This window comes from Saitoella complicata, assembly GCF_001661265.1.
Source record: "Saitoella complicata NRRL Y-17804 unplaced genomic scaffold SAICOscaffold_15, whole genome shotgun sequence".
NCBI lineage: Eukaryota > Fungi > Ascomycota > Saitoellomycetes > Saitoellales > Saitoellaceae > Saitoella > Saitoella complicata.
In genome coordinates, this window is record NW_017567006.1 from 311420 (window position 1) to 324339 (window position 12920).

At 51.9% G+C, this 12920-nt stretch overlaps 8 protein-coding genes across 8 annotated transcripts; 3 read left to right on the forward strand and 5 right to left on the reverse strand.

Annotated features, from left to right (window-relative positions):
* Positions 1 to 140: 140 nt before the first annotated feature.
* Positions 141 to 2757, forward strand: SAICODRAFT_93920 (dynamin-2). The gene has a single exon (XM_019171910.1). It carries the CDS (start codon positions 377 to 379, stop codon positions 2627 to 2629), a length of 2253 nt encoding a protein of 750 aa, XP_019023498.1. The 5' UTR covers positions 141 to 376; the 3' UTR covers positions 2630 to 2757.
* Positions 2758 to 2877: 120 nt separating this feature from the next.
* Positions 2878 to 3637, reverse strand: SAICODRAFT_8205 (PEBP-like protein; the record flags this gene model as incomplete). The annotated part of the gene is made up of 4 exons (XM_019171264.1): positions 2878 to 3240; positions 3299 to 3456; positions 3516 to 3573; positions 3629 to 3637. The coding sequence occupies 4 exons, from the start codon at positions 3635 to 3637 to the stop codon at positions 2878 to 2880; spliced, it is 588 nt and encodes a 195-aa protein (XP_019023499.1).
* SAICODRAFT_134121 (mitochondrial carrier) lies at positions 3405 to 4943 on the reverse strand. The gene is made up of 3 exons (XM_019165454.1): positions 3629 to 4943; positions 3516 to 3573; positions 3405 to 3456 (listed from the first exon to the last, which is right to left on the reverse strand). Exon 1 carries the CDS (start codon positions 4840 to 4842, stop codon positions 3880 to 3882), a length of 963 nt encoding a protein of 320 aa, XP_019023500.1. The 5' UTR covers positions 4843 to 4943; the 3' UTR covers positions 3405 to 3456; positions 3516 to 3573; positions 3629 to 3879.
* A 198-nt stretch (positions 4944 to 5141) lies between these two features.
* On the reverse strand, positions 5142 to 6567 carry SAICODRAFT_26056 (SPT2-domain-containing protein; the record flags this gene model as incomplete). Its single annotated transcript, XM_019166906.1, has 2 exons — positions 5142 to 6497; positions 6553 to 6567. 2 exons carry the CDS (start codon positions 6565 to 6567, stop codon positions 5142 to 5144), a joined length of 1371 nt encoding a protein of 456 aa, XP_019023501.1.
* A 470-nt stretch (positions 6568 to 7037) lies between these two features.
* SAICODRAFT_93928 (ribosomal protein S19) lies at positions 7038 to 7653 on the reverse strand (the record flags this gene model as incomplete). The annotated part of the gene is made up of 3 exons (XM_019171911.1): positions 7621 to 7653; positions 7486 to 7548; positions 7038 to 7433 (listed from the first exon to the last, which is right to left on the reverse strand). Exons 1-3 carry the CDS (start codon positions 7621 to 7623, stop codon positions 7038 to 7040), a joined length of 462 nt encoding a protein of 153 aa, XP_019023502.1. The 5' UTR covers positions 7624 to 7653.
* Positions 7654 to 7880: 227 nt separating this feature from the next.
* On the forward strand, positions 7881 to 8217 carry SAICODRAFT_81727 (uncharacterized protein; the record flags this gene model as incomplete). Its single annotated transcript, XM_019171249.1, has 2 exons — positions 7881 to 7888; positions 7970 to 8217. A coding segment is annotated over exon 2 (246 nt), but the record flags the coding sequence as incomplete, so codon positions are not given.
* A 479-nt stretch (positions 8218 to 8696) lies between these two features.
* On the reverse strand, positions 8697 to 11032 carry SAICODRAFT_26059 (uncharacterized protein; the record flags this gene model as incomplete). The annotated part of the gene is made up of 4 exons (XM_019166907.1): positions 8697 to 9894; positions 9952 to 10036; positions 10093 to 10878; positions 10933 to 11032. 4 exons carry the CDS (start codon positions 11030 to 11032, stop codon positions 8697 to 8699), a joined length of 2169 nt encoding a protein of 722 aa, XP_019023504.1.
* A 571-nt stretch (positions 11033 to 11603) lies between these two features.
* Positions 11604 to 12815, forward strand: SAICODRAFT_58402 (RNA-binding domain-containing protein; the record flags this gene model as incomplete). Its single annotated transcript, XM_019169604.1, has 2 exons — positions 11604 to 12500; positions 12546 to 12815. The coding sequence occupies 2 exons, from the start codon at positions 11604 to 11606 to the stop codon at positions 12813 to 12815; spliced, it is 1167 nt and encodes a 388-aa protein (XP_019023505.1).
* Positions 12816 to 12920: the final 105 nt, after the last annotated feature.

The following is a 12920-nucleotide window of genomic DNA, read 5'->3' on the forward strand; positions in this document are numbered from 1 at the left end:
TATGGTTCTTTGGTGCGACTGGTTTTTAGCATTTTGTGGAAAATAGAATCTACATTAAGGTTTCTTTAATTTGTTAATTGCCATGACAAGCGGGCGTTCACGGTCTGCAGCTGGCATACATCCCAGGGTGAACGGCTCGAAAATCCTCCAGACCAACAACAATCAGCGAACCGGCAATCAACCGGCCTTCCTCTGTTCATACCCCTCGTCGAGCTCGACGACAGCTTCGGCGTTTGAAGGGCTTTACTCGGTCCATCCCATCCCAGCGCACGACACTTTCTTTGGCAGCTACTTCGGATTCTCACTACTTTCCGGATAAGCAATTTTCAATACAGCCTTGGTAATTATCTTTCATCTTACATCAGTATACATCAAAATGCTTGACGACCTTATTCCACTTGTCAACAAACTTCAGGACATTGTGTTCAACACGATTGGTTCGGACACTATCGACCTCCCGCAGATTGTGGTAGTTGGAAGTCAGTCCAGCGGAAAGAGCTCTGTGTTGGAGAACATTGTTGGTCGCGACTTCCTTCCAAGGGGCTCCGGAATTGTCACTCGGCGTCCATTGATCCTCCAGCTCATCAACACATGTCCTCCAACTGCCTCGGATGACATTCCTCCCCCGCACAGCGCAGCGGCTGTTCATGAGGAACCCGAGTGGGCAGAATTCTTGCATTTGCCTGGAAGGCGTTATAATGACTTCGCGGAGGTTCGTCGGGAAATTGAGACTGAGACGTCGCGGATTGCAGGTTTGAACAAGGGAATCAACAGACTACCGATCAACTTGAAGATCTACTCGCCTCACGTTCTCAACTTGACTCTGGTAGACTTGCCAGGTTTGACCAAGATTCCTATTGGTGATCAACCTACGGACATCGAGAAGCAAGTCAGGAATTTGATCGTTGAGTACATCGCCAAGCCAAACAGTATTATCTTAGCGGTCACGCCCGCGAACATCGACCTTGTTAACTCCGAAGGGTTGAAACTTGCTCGTCAAGTCGACCCGTCTGGCAAGCGTACCATTGGTGTTTTGACTAAGCTCGACTTGATGGATCAGGGGACGAATGCTCTCGAAATTCTGTCTGGTCGGGTATACCCCTTGAAGCTTGGATTCATTGGAGTAGTCAACCGCAGCCAGCATGACATCCAGGCAAACAAGAGCTTGCCGGATGCGTTGAGGAGCGAGGAGGATTTCTTTCGTCATCACCCTGCGTACAGAAACATCGCACATCGTTGCGGCACTCAGTACTTGGCAAAGAGCCTGAACCAAATCCTTATGGCGCACATTCGAGAGCGCTTGCCAGACATCAAGGCGAGACTTAACACCTTGATGGGTCAAACTCAGCAGGAACTGGCGGCATACGGCGACCATGGCGTGGGAGCCGTCGCGGGAACAACCCAACCCAAGGGCTTGCGCATCCTGCAGCTCATGACCCGCTTCTCCAACAACTTCATCGCATCAATCGATGGTACACTGTCGGAAATCTCGACGAAGGAGTTGTGTGGTGGTGCTCGAATCTACTACATCTTCAACAGTGTCTTTGGCAATGCCTTGGATATTATCGACCCGACGACCAATTTGACCGTCCACGATATCAGAACAGCTATTCGCAATTCTACCGGCCCAAGACCATCACTTTTCGTGCCAGAATTGGCGTTCGACCTCCTCGTCAGACCCCAGATTCGCTTGCTGGAGCCGCCAAGTCAGAGGTGTGTGGAGCTTGTCTATGAGGAGTTGATGAAGATCTGTCACAGCTGTGGCGACAGCGAGTTGACTCGCTACCCTCGCCTGCAAGGCAAGCTGATCGAGGTTATTTCGGAGCTCCTCAGAGAACGCCTCGGTCCTACGTCGAACTACGTTGAAAGCTTGATCTCAATTCAACGAGCATACATCAACACAAACCACCCCAAGTTTTTAGGTGGTGCTGGAGCTGTCTCCAAGATGATTGACGGCAAGGCTGAGAAGAAGCGTAAGGACCAAACGACAAAGGTCAAGGCTGGTGTCGCTACCAACGGCACTGCCACTCCGGAGCCGGAGCACCCTATTCCTGGCGGCCGCACGTTGTCATATCCTCGTGACACTGGCGCCGTGAACCAGGACCTTCCTAATGGCGCCGTTCCCTCTCTCAACGGTCCCATGGCAGGCAGTGCAACTTCTACCCTTCACACTTCACCGAACGCTAGGGACTCATTCTTGAATCATTTCTTCGGAAACGATGGAACCTCTGTTACGGGTAAGGCCTTGCCCGAACCTAACTTCACCGGTTCCTTCAGGAGGCCTGATGTCTCCAACTTGTCTCTGGATGACTCTGCAAGCATCATTTATGATGAGCCTGCCCTTACTGAGAGGGAGCAGATGGAAACTGAACTCATCCGTAATCTGATCACGTCCTACTTCAATATCGTCCGGGAGATCATCCAGGATCAAGTACCAAAGGCTGTCATGCACCTTCTTGTTAACTTCACGAAGGAATCTGTCAGCAACAGGCTGGTGTCGGAGCTGTATAAGGAGGACTTGTTCGACGATCTCTTGCACGAAGATGAGTCGCTTGCACAGGAACGGAAGAAGTGCGAGCATATATTGCAGGTTTACAAGGATGCCAGTGCGGTCATCTCGGGGCTCTGAAAAGCATAGTTCAACTGGGTATAATAGGCTGCAAACGGCGTGTATGAATTTGAGGTTACGTACTTCTCTTACTCCTTAGGGGCTTTATCGGACAATTAGAATTGTCTCTATCCTCATCGCCTGTGCGGATTTATCAAATTAACCGGCGGAAATCATAAAGGTGCAAATCATATTCGACTGGTATGTGTTTCATAGAAGGCAAAAGTATTACGGGTATTAATATATTCCGCAATATACACCGATTGCAATCACTGCTTATCGTTCTGGCAATAAAAGAAGTTCGCTCCAACAGGCTCCAATTCACCCTTCTTCGCCCATTCCCTGACACCCTCCCACTGTTTCCTCTCCTTCGGTAACTCAGGCACCTTCCCCGAGGCAGGCTCACGCAACAAGATAAAGCAGTATCTGTGGAACCCGGTCTTCTCTGGGGGCGCGGGACCTTCGTAAGGCTTGAGCGTTTTGAATCCGGAGAAGTCGATAGGACCGAGCTCGCCTGATTCGGCGGCTTTGGCGGCAAAGGATTCGATGTTACCAAATTTTACACCGGAAACGCCCCAGTGGATGTATTGTGCCCACTTAGGGTCTTCCCGGGAGGGGGCATCGGGATCAGTCTATAATTACGGTAATTAGTCGCAATTCACGCGGTAAGTGGCGGAGAAGCGAACATACCAAGATCAGCGAGTAAGTAGCATCATCCTCTCCCTCAGGGATGATCCTCAGGTCAGGCTGTTTCTGAGTTTCGTCGACTGAAAGCTTGTTGCCCAAAGTAACATCCTTGTTGCCGTAAGTGACGTTGACCATGGCGGTGGCATCGAAGGGGTCGAGAACTGTCAGGCGGTTGAGCGTTAGTAATTGTTCAACCGCTGTTCATCATAGTACTACTGACCATCAGGAATAACGCCGGCCTTCTTCAAAGACTCGATAATTGAGGTGTTGATGGTAACCTATTTGCAACGCCATCAACCCACGCCCTTAGAACTGACGACGATCACGACGAACCAATGGCATTCTCTGAGTTCTGTTGATAGGAATGTGATGATAATTAATTGAAGGTCGAACACAGCGAAGAATTCGGAGCATCTGTATGTTGGTGTTGTCCTTCGTAACATTGGACGGAACGTTGTGGTTATCTAACCGCGCTTTGCAGCTTGGCCCATGACGTATTTCATCTCCAACCGCAACAGCACCAGCAACTGCCAGCACGTCTTCCATCTATCAATTGATCTTTATAGCTGCATCTGTAGCTGTAGCTATTCAAGCCGTTCAAACAATCGTACACACGCAGAGTACGTCCACAATGTCACCGCTGCACTCGGCCCAGACTTCACAATACTCGCCAACCATCCCTTGTATAGCCCTCTCATTCCCTCCGTCGCCAATATCTGCTTCCCACACTGCCACATTCCAGAGTATTCGGGTATATTTCGATATAGGTAATTTCCTCTCATCGGTCCTTGCACTTGTAGTCGTTTCCGTACGACATCGAGTGGGAATACTCCTGATTTTGATACTACTCCGGCAATTGTGCCTGCCGCTGCATCATCCCAGCCATTTGGAAGGCCGGCACGGTGCAATGATGCTTTGAACGCCTCGTACGTTCCGAACATGAGTCCCATATAGGGGAATATCTGTATTACCGCTGCCGTTGAACCGCGATAAAAGCCCCTGATCCCCTCATGATCATGTATATGCCGTAGTGAATGCCATAGACCCTGGTATACTTTACTTTGTCCCGTCACTGCGAAGCGTGTGCGTAGCAGATCGAGAGGGTAGGTGGTTATTGTTGCAAGACTTCCTGCTATTCCGCCAGAGATGAACGTTTGTGCTGTTTTTGGGAGGTAATTTGACGTGTTTTCGGACATGTATGCTGTTGTTTCGCGATATGTAAGAAATTGCACCGCACCATATGTAAGGTAAAGCATTTCGGCGGGGATGTTGCCCTTCCATAGTCCGGAAATGCCTTCCTCTCGCAGTATCGTTCTGAGTGCATGCGTGATCCCTCGATATGACGGGCCTGCTTCGGATGCGACACCAGTAGCGGCATGTGTTTGTAGTTGAAGACGGATCTTGACTACGTCGAGGGGTGCAATGACGAAACGCGAAGTCAATCCTGCCACACCGCCGGCAACTGTAGCTTGGACGCCTGAGGGTCTCTTCGCTTCTGCTTCTTCTACTGCTGTCGCAGTCGAGTTCGACTTGGAATCGTTGTCCATTGCGATGTTGTCGAGGAGTAACTTGGCGCTTTGAGTTTAAGGTTACTTCTACTTGGGCGTATAACGCTCGGCCCCTTCGGGTGATGCAGGCACTCGAAAGAGAAGGGAAAATATCCCTTGAATAATGCGATAGATATATGGTATTGACGATGACGAAAAGTAGCTATGCTGATAGCAAGCAGGGGCGCAGTGCGTAACCCTTCCTTGCGTGATACTCTAAACAACGATATGAATGAAGGCTCGCTCCCAAATAACGCCCATGAACCATGATTCTCCGTGAATAACGTCCCTTTGCCAATTCAGTCCTTCCTCAACTTCTTCAATCGCTTCTGCTTCGCCCTCTCTGCCTCCCTCCTCTCTTCTTCCTCGTCCTCAAGTCTGGCCAATCTCGCAGCCTTGCTCTCCTCGCGCCAGACATCAACACCAGTAGCCTCCATATCTTCATCATCACTCATGACATCCATAGCCGCATACTTGCGCTTGTCTTTGCCCATAATCTTCCAGATCTCATTTCGGATATCAGCTTCTTCCTCCTCTTCATCCTCATCGGCAATGAAGTCGTCCATGTCGTCGTCTTCCTCTTCAAATGGGTCATGACGGCGTGGAGCCCCTGCTGCTCGTGCACGATTGTATGCAGAGGCGTTGGAGCTTGATGTCTTCTTGGGTGGTGTTGCTCCTCCGCCATTCTTCTGCTTGATAAAATCTAATACTGAAACCGATGGACCAGGAGCTGGCTTCGGTTTCTTCTGCTCGGGCTCTGGCGCGGCCTTTATTGTGGCTGTTTTGGGCTTCTGGTTTCCGAGCCTTGAACCGCTAGATGTTACAGGCTTCGCTTCGGCGACAGTGGATCTGCTTGCCATATTTCCTGGTCTCGAAACAGGACCTCCGGCTTGAAGCTTAGTTCTTGCCAGATCATTCTGAATCTCTTCGATAGTCCTACGATCCCGAGGTGCACCACCTCCTAATGCAGTCATCTGTGTAGTCACATACTTGCCGCCCTTTCTGACAACAGCTGACATGGAGCTTGGTGCACTCATGCCATTCCGAGATGGAGGATTACTTCCAAGCCTGGATGACGCCATGGACTGCGCAGAAGGTGTTGTACGCGAGCTCGCGGTACTAGGAGCTCCCTGATTCATGTTCCCCAAACGCGATGTGCGAACACGGGACGGCGAACCTGCATGTTCACGAAGCTTAGGAGATGCTTTCAACGCTTCTGGATCAACCTTCGCTGCTTGCTTCATGAGAGCTGAGAAAGACGTAGACTTAGGCTTTTGCGGAACAGCGGCCACTGGTGCTTGTCCTTTAGAGGCAGAGGTCGATGAAGCTGCCGACCGTGCAGCGGACGCCGTCTGACCTTTTCCACCAGATTTTGCTGCAACTCCTAATAGCTCATCCGTCTGACGCTGTCTTTCTGCCCGCGCTTGTGCGTAACTGAGCTTGTTCTTCTCCACTTCTCGCCTCTTTGCCTCCTGCTTCTCATGTTCGAGCTTCCGTTGTCGAATAAACTCCGCCTGTTTCCGTTCTCGCTCTTGTTGCTGCTTCTCAGCAAGGTCACGACGCCGCTTCTCCTCAGCCTCCTGCTGTTTCAGACGTTCGATTTCGTGTTTCTGTTGATCGGCATTTGATGACGCCAGAGCCAGGAGTTTCTTGAACTTGTGAGGACAGATCAGCAGGCATTCGCAAAGGAAGCCAATTGAAGCAGCATACCTCACGATTAGACATAATACAAGGTCTGATGTATGAGACCTGCCGATCTCGTCGGACTTTATTACGGAGGGGATTGGTGTTGCTGTCTTGCTGAACTCTTACAATGGGCGGCCTTTTGGTAGACTTATACGTCGTCGCAGCACGTGATCTTAAGCATACGGAAGCCCACCCCAAACCCAAAGAAGAAATTTACGTATGAGGAAGCCTTGAACGATAGGATGGATGATAAGACGAATCACTTTCGCTCTATATCATATGCTATTTTGGAGTATACAAAGCAATAGAGGGAGAAACGGTTGGAATTGTCATTTGAGCATGGAACACAAGCACAAGTGAAGGACAAGCTCTTTGAGATGGAAATGTATTTGGAATCAGGAATCTCAGTCAAGAAAGAAAGTTCCAAAATACATCATCACCGACAATCGTGACAGCCATCCAGCCAGCAACTTCCAACGTAAACCCAGCAGATAAACGTAGCGATACGCTTACTTGAGGGGAATGAAACGGGAAGAGTGGGTGGCACCGATACCGGGACGACCGTGACGGACGGGCTTGTAAGTGATGGAGAACTCACCAAGGTAGTGACCAACCATCTCGGGCTTGATCTCAACCTGGTTGAAGACCTTACCGTTGTAGATACCGACAACGGAGCCGATCATCTCGGGGACAATGATCATGTCACGGAGGTGGGTCTTGACGGTAGCGGGCTTCTCGCTACCGGGGGCCTCCTGCTTAGCCTTACGGAGCTTCTTGATCAAACCCATAGGCTTGCGCTTAAGACCGCGCTGGAACCTTCTGCGGGCACGAGCGTGAACGAGGTCGATCAAGTTCTCGGAAGAGAGGTCGAGAAGCTGCTCGAGCTCAATACCGCGGTAAGAGAACTAGAAGACATGTTAGGCGATGCGCAGAGTACTTGAAATAGAACTGAATTACCTTGCGGAAGGAACGGGCCTTCTTCTTGGCCTCGGCAGCGAGCTGGGCATCGTGATCTTCGTGGTCGGACTACATAAAACATGAACGTGTCAACGTGGTTCATCCGAGTGGGCATCCACGGTTTTTCATGCGTACCATCTTGACTGGGTGATTGTCGGTGCTGAGGAGATCCTACTGCTGGCTGATCGGAGACGACGGGGGGGGGGGGGGTATATTTTTGCTGGAGGAGGAGGGGGAGCAAATTGGGAGCGCCGTAGGGTTTGCAGGCCCCCATTCGTGGCGCGTGCGCGGCTGCTGCGACAAAATCTTGCTCTCCGCGCCGGAGCCAGCAGAAGTTCCCCAAGAGACGAAACCGAGTCCCTCCGCTGTGAGTTAAACTGATTCTGTTCTTCTCTCATCAAAAGTGAGTCCTAAGTCGTTCTCTTCGCTCTTCGCATCGTAGGGATCGTTCTTGCCGGGCCAGTTCTAACGTGTGTCCTTTCAGATGAAGTACCTCGCCGCTTACCTCCTCCTTACCATCGGTGGAAACGCCTCCCCCTCCGCTGAGGACATCAAGTCTGTTCTCTCCGCCGTCGGCATTGAGGCCGATGAGGAGCGTCTCTCTTCCCTCTTGAAGGAGCTCGAGGGTAAGGACATCAACGAGCTTATCGCTGAGGGTTCCTCCAAGCTCTCCTCCGTTCCTTCCGGTGGTGCTTCCGCTGCCGCCTCTGGTGGTGCCGCTGCTGCTGCTTCGTATGTTCCCCTCCTACGTCCGTCAATGGACTTTATACTAACGTTCTGTGCAGCTCTGACGCCCCTGCCGCTGAGGAGAAGGCTGAGGAGAAGGAGGAGTCCGACGACGACATGGGTTTCGGCCTCTTCGACTAAGCGTTTGATTGAGTATGGTTCATGTACCTCTATATATCCCTTGAAAAGGTCTTGCAATAATACTGCTGTCGACGCTCTGACATCTGTTCATTTCACGTGTCCCTTTATCGTAAATCTGCGTGTATTCATGTTCTACTACAAATGTAGCGGGAACGATAAACCTCGTGTGTGAATGAAGATATTGGCTAGTACAATTGCGCATCTTTATGACATTTCTCTAGATCTCCTAACGACGAACGCTAGGATCACGCTCAATTACTTTGCTAACTAGAAATACGGAACAATAAAACCAATACTCCATGAACCTAATCCCTCCTAATCCGCCCGGTTACCCTTTTCTGACCTTATAGTATGCCCGCGCTGCCAGCTGCTTCGATTTTGGGACCTCCATTCATGCTGCTGGAAGTCGTGGATGTGATGGGTGGTAATCTTGTGTGTCCATCCAGGGATGGCAACCTTATCGAGGGCGGGCTTCCTCCGGGCTCGTTCTTGAGCTCTGGCAGTTTTGCCAAACCGGTATCCAGTGTTGGTGCTGCGGTGTCCTTCTGGTCCATCGCCGGGACAGAGGGTTTATCTGCCAACGCCGCGATAGGCGGAAGCTTGTTCTGTACCGACGACGACATTTCAGAATCCACCGCACTTGACACTGATCCGTTCGGCCCACTTCCCGTCGCTGTCGACTGTTGCTTCAGTGGAGGCGACAGAGCCTGCGGTAAAGAATTCTGCGGAGCTGGGTGCCCCTGTTGATGTTGCTGCCTCACCGGCGACTGAGGACCACCGGCACCCATCTGTGACTGAGGAGTCTGCTGCAAGCCCAGCGACGACGCATACTGATGTTGCGACATGGGTCGAGACAGCATCGGCGCGTAATGGGCGCTCATGGGACTCGCGTACTGGTGGTGTACTGCAGCAGCTTGCGGCACGATGTGCTGCATCTGATGCATCTGTGGATAGTTCTGCTGCTGAGGCTGATACGTATTGATCGACGCTTGCATGTATGGATCGTGCGTCCTGGGGTATCCCGAATAGTGCGTTTGATAAACGGCGGGTGCAGGAGTGGCTCGAATAGCATCAAGATCGGACATAGCTTCCTCATTCGTTGCACCTGACACGTCGGGTGCAGCGGGGAATCCAATGTACTTCTTCAGCCCCGTGAGAATCATCACCTCGAGGTCATACGCGCGACGCTGCTTGAGCTGCGTTGATCGTCGGTCCGGAACTTGGTATCCAAACTCGGGTACTGGCATGTCAAGGACACGACGCTCGCGATGGACCTGGAACCATTTAGCGCTGATTTCAGTAATCATTGACTGGCGCAGCTTGGCTTTCTCCTGAATGAACTGCATTCGGGTATGGTACTCCATCGCATCGTGTTCATTGCGGATGTTCTGGATACAGAAACGTTTGGTGGCCTCCGCAAGCTTGAGTCTTTTAGTCCGGTTATCAGCAATGAGCTCCATCTGCAAGACGAGCTCCGGGTGAGTGCCGTCGTTGACCATTTCAATGTCTTTGTCCAGATCGCCGAGGGTTTCCTTGAAGAGCCTAAATATACATCGGTCAGATCTCACAATTCCAGCAATATCAATCAAATAAACATACTGGTCACGTAGCTTCGCAAACTTTGTTTCCAATTCTGTCAAGAGGTCTCTGGCTTCCCCTCTCGTCTGCGCGCGCTCGTCGTCGGCTGGTTCGGTGATGTCAGCGCGTGAAATTGCAGAAATCGACAAGAGATATACTCACCCTCTTCCTCAACAGCCGCTGCGTCATCCTCCTCGGGTAGACTTTCAACGGGTTCCTTGGTATACTCTTCCTTTTGCTTCTTCCTAGGGGTCTCCTGTCTCAACTCTTCTTCATCTTCCTCCTCATCCTCCTTGTCCATGTCCATGTCCAGGTCCAGATCCGGTTCCGGGCTCGGCGTGCGCGAAAGCAACCCACCAACAGACGGTTGATCTCCGCCAATCAAGCTTCTCTTTCTCTTACGCCCCATAGCAGACGGTGTCGGTGAATCCATATGAAGCCTCTTGCCGGTCATTTGCATAGCAGCGGGACCAGCGATGGGCGCAACGGGCGCAGGCGACGCTACCTGACCAGCTGCTGCCAACATAGACAATGGATTGGCGGCTTGGTTGGTATCATCTGTGTCCTCTTGTTCCTCTGCTTCCTCGACGCTATCGACTGGTTCATCAGGCGCATCACCATCCGCCCTTTCCGTTTCGGCCTCAGAATCAAGCTCGCTAAGGCTTGACTCATCGTCTTCCTCTTCATCTTTAACCGATTCGCCGAGAGGAGGGTATACTTCGCGTAACGACGACTGACCAGCACTGGCGAAGGCCAGCTCGGCCAGCGCAGAAGCGCCCTCTTGGTAATTGGAGTGTGACGGAACCGATGTTGAGCGTCCTTTGTCGTTATTAGAGTTTGATTGTTCAGTATTTGCGTCGTAAGAGTCGTCCATGAGGTTATCCGTCGGTTGGTCGTCGTGCTGTCGGGGTTGCGCACCGGCGAAAGCGGAGATCAGCGACTCGGCAGCTAGACAGAACGTGTTAGCTCGTAACAAAAAGAAGTGAAGGTTTGGGTTCATACCTTCGTACGTCGCAGCTTCCGCAGCAGTAGAGCTGCCGACGTTCGCTGAATCGCGGCTTCGGGCATCCGCAGAAGGTTTAGAAGGAGGAGAGAAGTCCATTGTTTGTTCTTCCCTGGGCACTTGCGATCTCTGGCGGACGCTGCTCTGCGCTGCTCTGCTCTGCTCTGCTGGTGCACGGGGCCCTTTCGCCGGGGGGGCCGCCTGCGCTAGTCAGGACACGCCGGCCAGGGATGGGCTCATTGTACAGCGTTTTTGTTTTGTTCTTTCTTTGGACAGTTCCCCGGTCATATCGGTCGGTACTCATGTCAGACAGACCCGTCGGGGATTGGCCGGTTCTCCACGGCTCTCACTGGGCGGCGGCACTTGAAGGCTCTGCAGCAGACCCTGCGCGGGCCGATAACTTTTTTTATCGACGACCAAAGCTTACCGGTTCAACTCCTCTTCAATGGCCAAATCAAAGTCTGGAACCAAGGATACCGGTGCTGCGGCTAAGGAGCGGGCCTCCTTGACCACCGTGATCGGCGGAAACCCCGCCAAGGCCGACAATGCTCTCTCCGCCTTGTTCGCTCAGTCGACCGCGACGGCTGGTCCGATCGCTGCTCCTGCTCGTTCAGTTACTATTATTGAGCGTCCTGCCATTCCAGACTTGGCCCCCATTTCTGATGATCCTATGGCCGTGTTCAGAGATCCTAAACCCGAGGGAGGCAAGAAGAAGCGCAAGAGGAAGGCTGCTGAGGCCGCCAAGGAGGAAGTTCAGCTTGAGGACAAGTACATGCAGAAGGTGTTTGCCGATAACGTGAAGGAGGTATCGAAGAAGCAGAAGGTTGAGGACAAGAAGACTGAGGAAAATGTTGAAGAGGAGGTCACGAAAGAGGACGTTTCTGCTGAGGAAGACTCGGATGATTCTGATCAGGAGAAGGAGGATGGTGAGGAGAATTTCGTGCCACCCGTGCACGAGGCGGTCGCAAAACCCAAGGGTGAGGTCGAGAAGGCCGCCAGAACCGTCTTTGTCGGTAATCTCCCGGTCAAGACCATCAGCTCGAAACCCGACTACAAAATCCTTAAGGGCAAGTTCGCTGAATGCGGTAAGATCGAGTCCGTTCGTTTCCGCTCTGTCGCATTCTCAGAGATGTTGCCTCGCAAGGTTGCTTTCGTCCAGGGTAAGCTCCACCCTGAACGTGATACCGTCAACGCATACATCGTCTTCAAAGAGGAGAAGGCGGTACGTGAGGCTTTGAAGCTTAACGGCCAGGTCCTTCTTGACCACCATATCCGTGTTGACTCCGTTGCTCACCCTGCACCCCATGATGCCAAGCGCGCTGTCTTTGTCGGTAACCTAGCATTCGACGCGCAAGAAGAGATGCTTTGGAAGCACTTTGCCAAGTCTGGAGAGATCGAGTACGTCCGCATTGTCCGTGACCAGAAGACCAATATTGGAAAGGGTTTCGCCATCGTCCAGTTCATGGAGAGGGATCATGTCGACAAGGCGCTCTTGCTGAACGACAAGAAGACTGAGGGCAAGGGTGCTCGCAAGCTCCGTGTCTGCCGCGCCAAGAACCTGTCTCGCGTCGGAAACAAGAAGGCAGCTGCGCAGACCAAGCCGTATGAGCAGCGTCGTCCTAAGAATGCATCTGGATACGTTGAGAAAAAGGACGAGAAGCAGAAGTCTGCGGAGGGCCGTGCGCAGAAGATCCTTGGTAAGGCTGCGGCTGCTCAGGTCAAGAAGGGCAAGACCGCGATTGTCTTCGAGGGTGAGCGTGCAAAGAGAAATGACAAGACGAACAACAAGAAGAAGCCCAGAATCAGGAGCAGGACTACAGAGTGGAAGAACAAGAAGCCTGCGGCTGACAGGCCCGAGAAGAAGACTTCTAGCAAGAAATAAGGTCGATGTCGCAGAGATTCTTCGGTGTTTAGGTTTGAGCATTGATATCATTATTGACACATTGGTTTGGCGGTCAGTTATCGGGAATAGCATCTTCACAGGCAT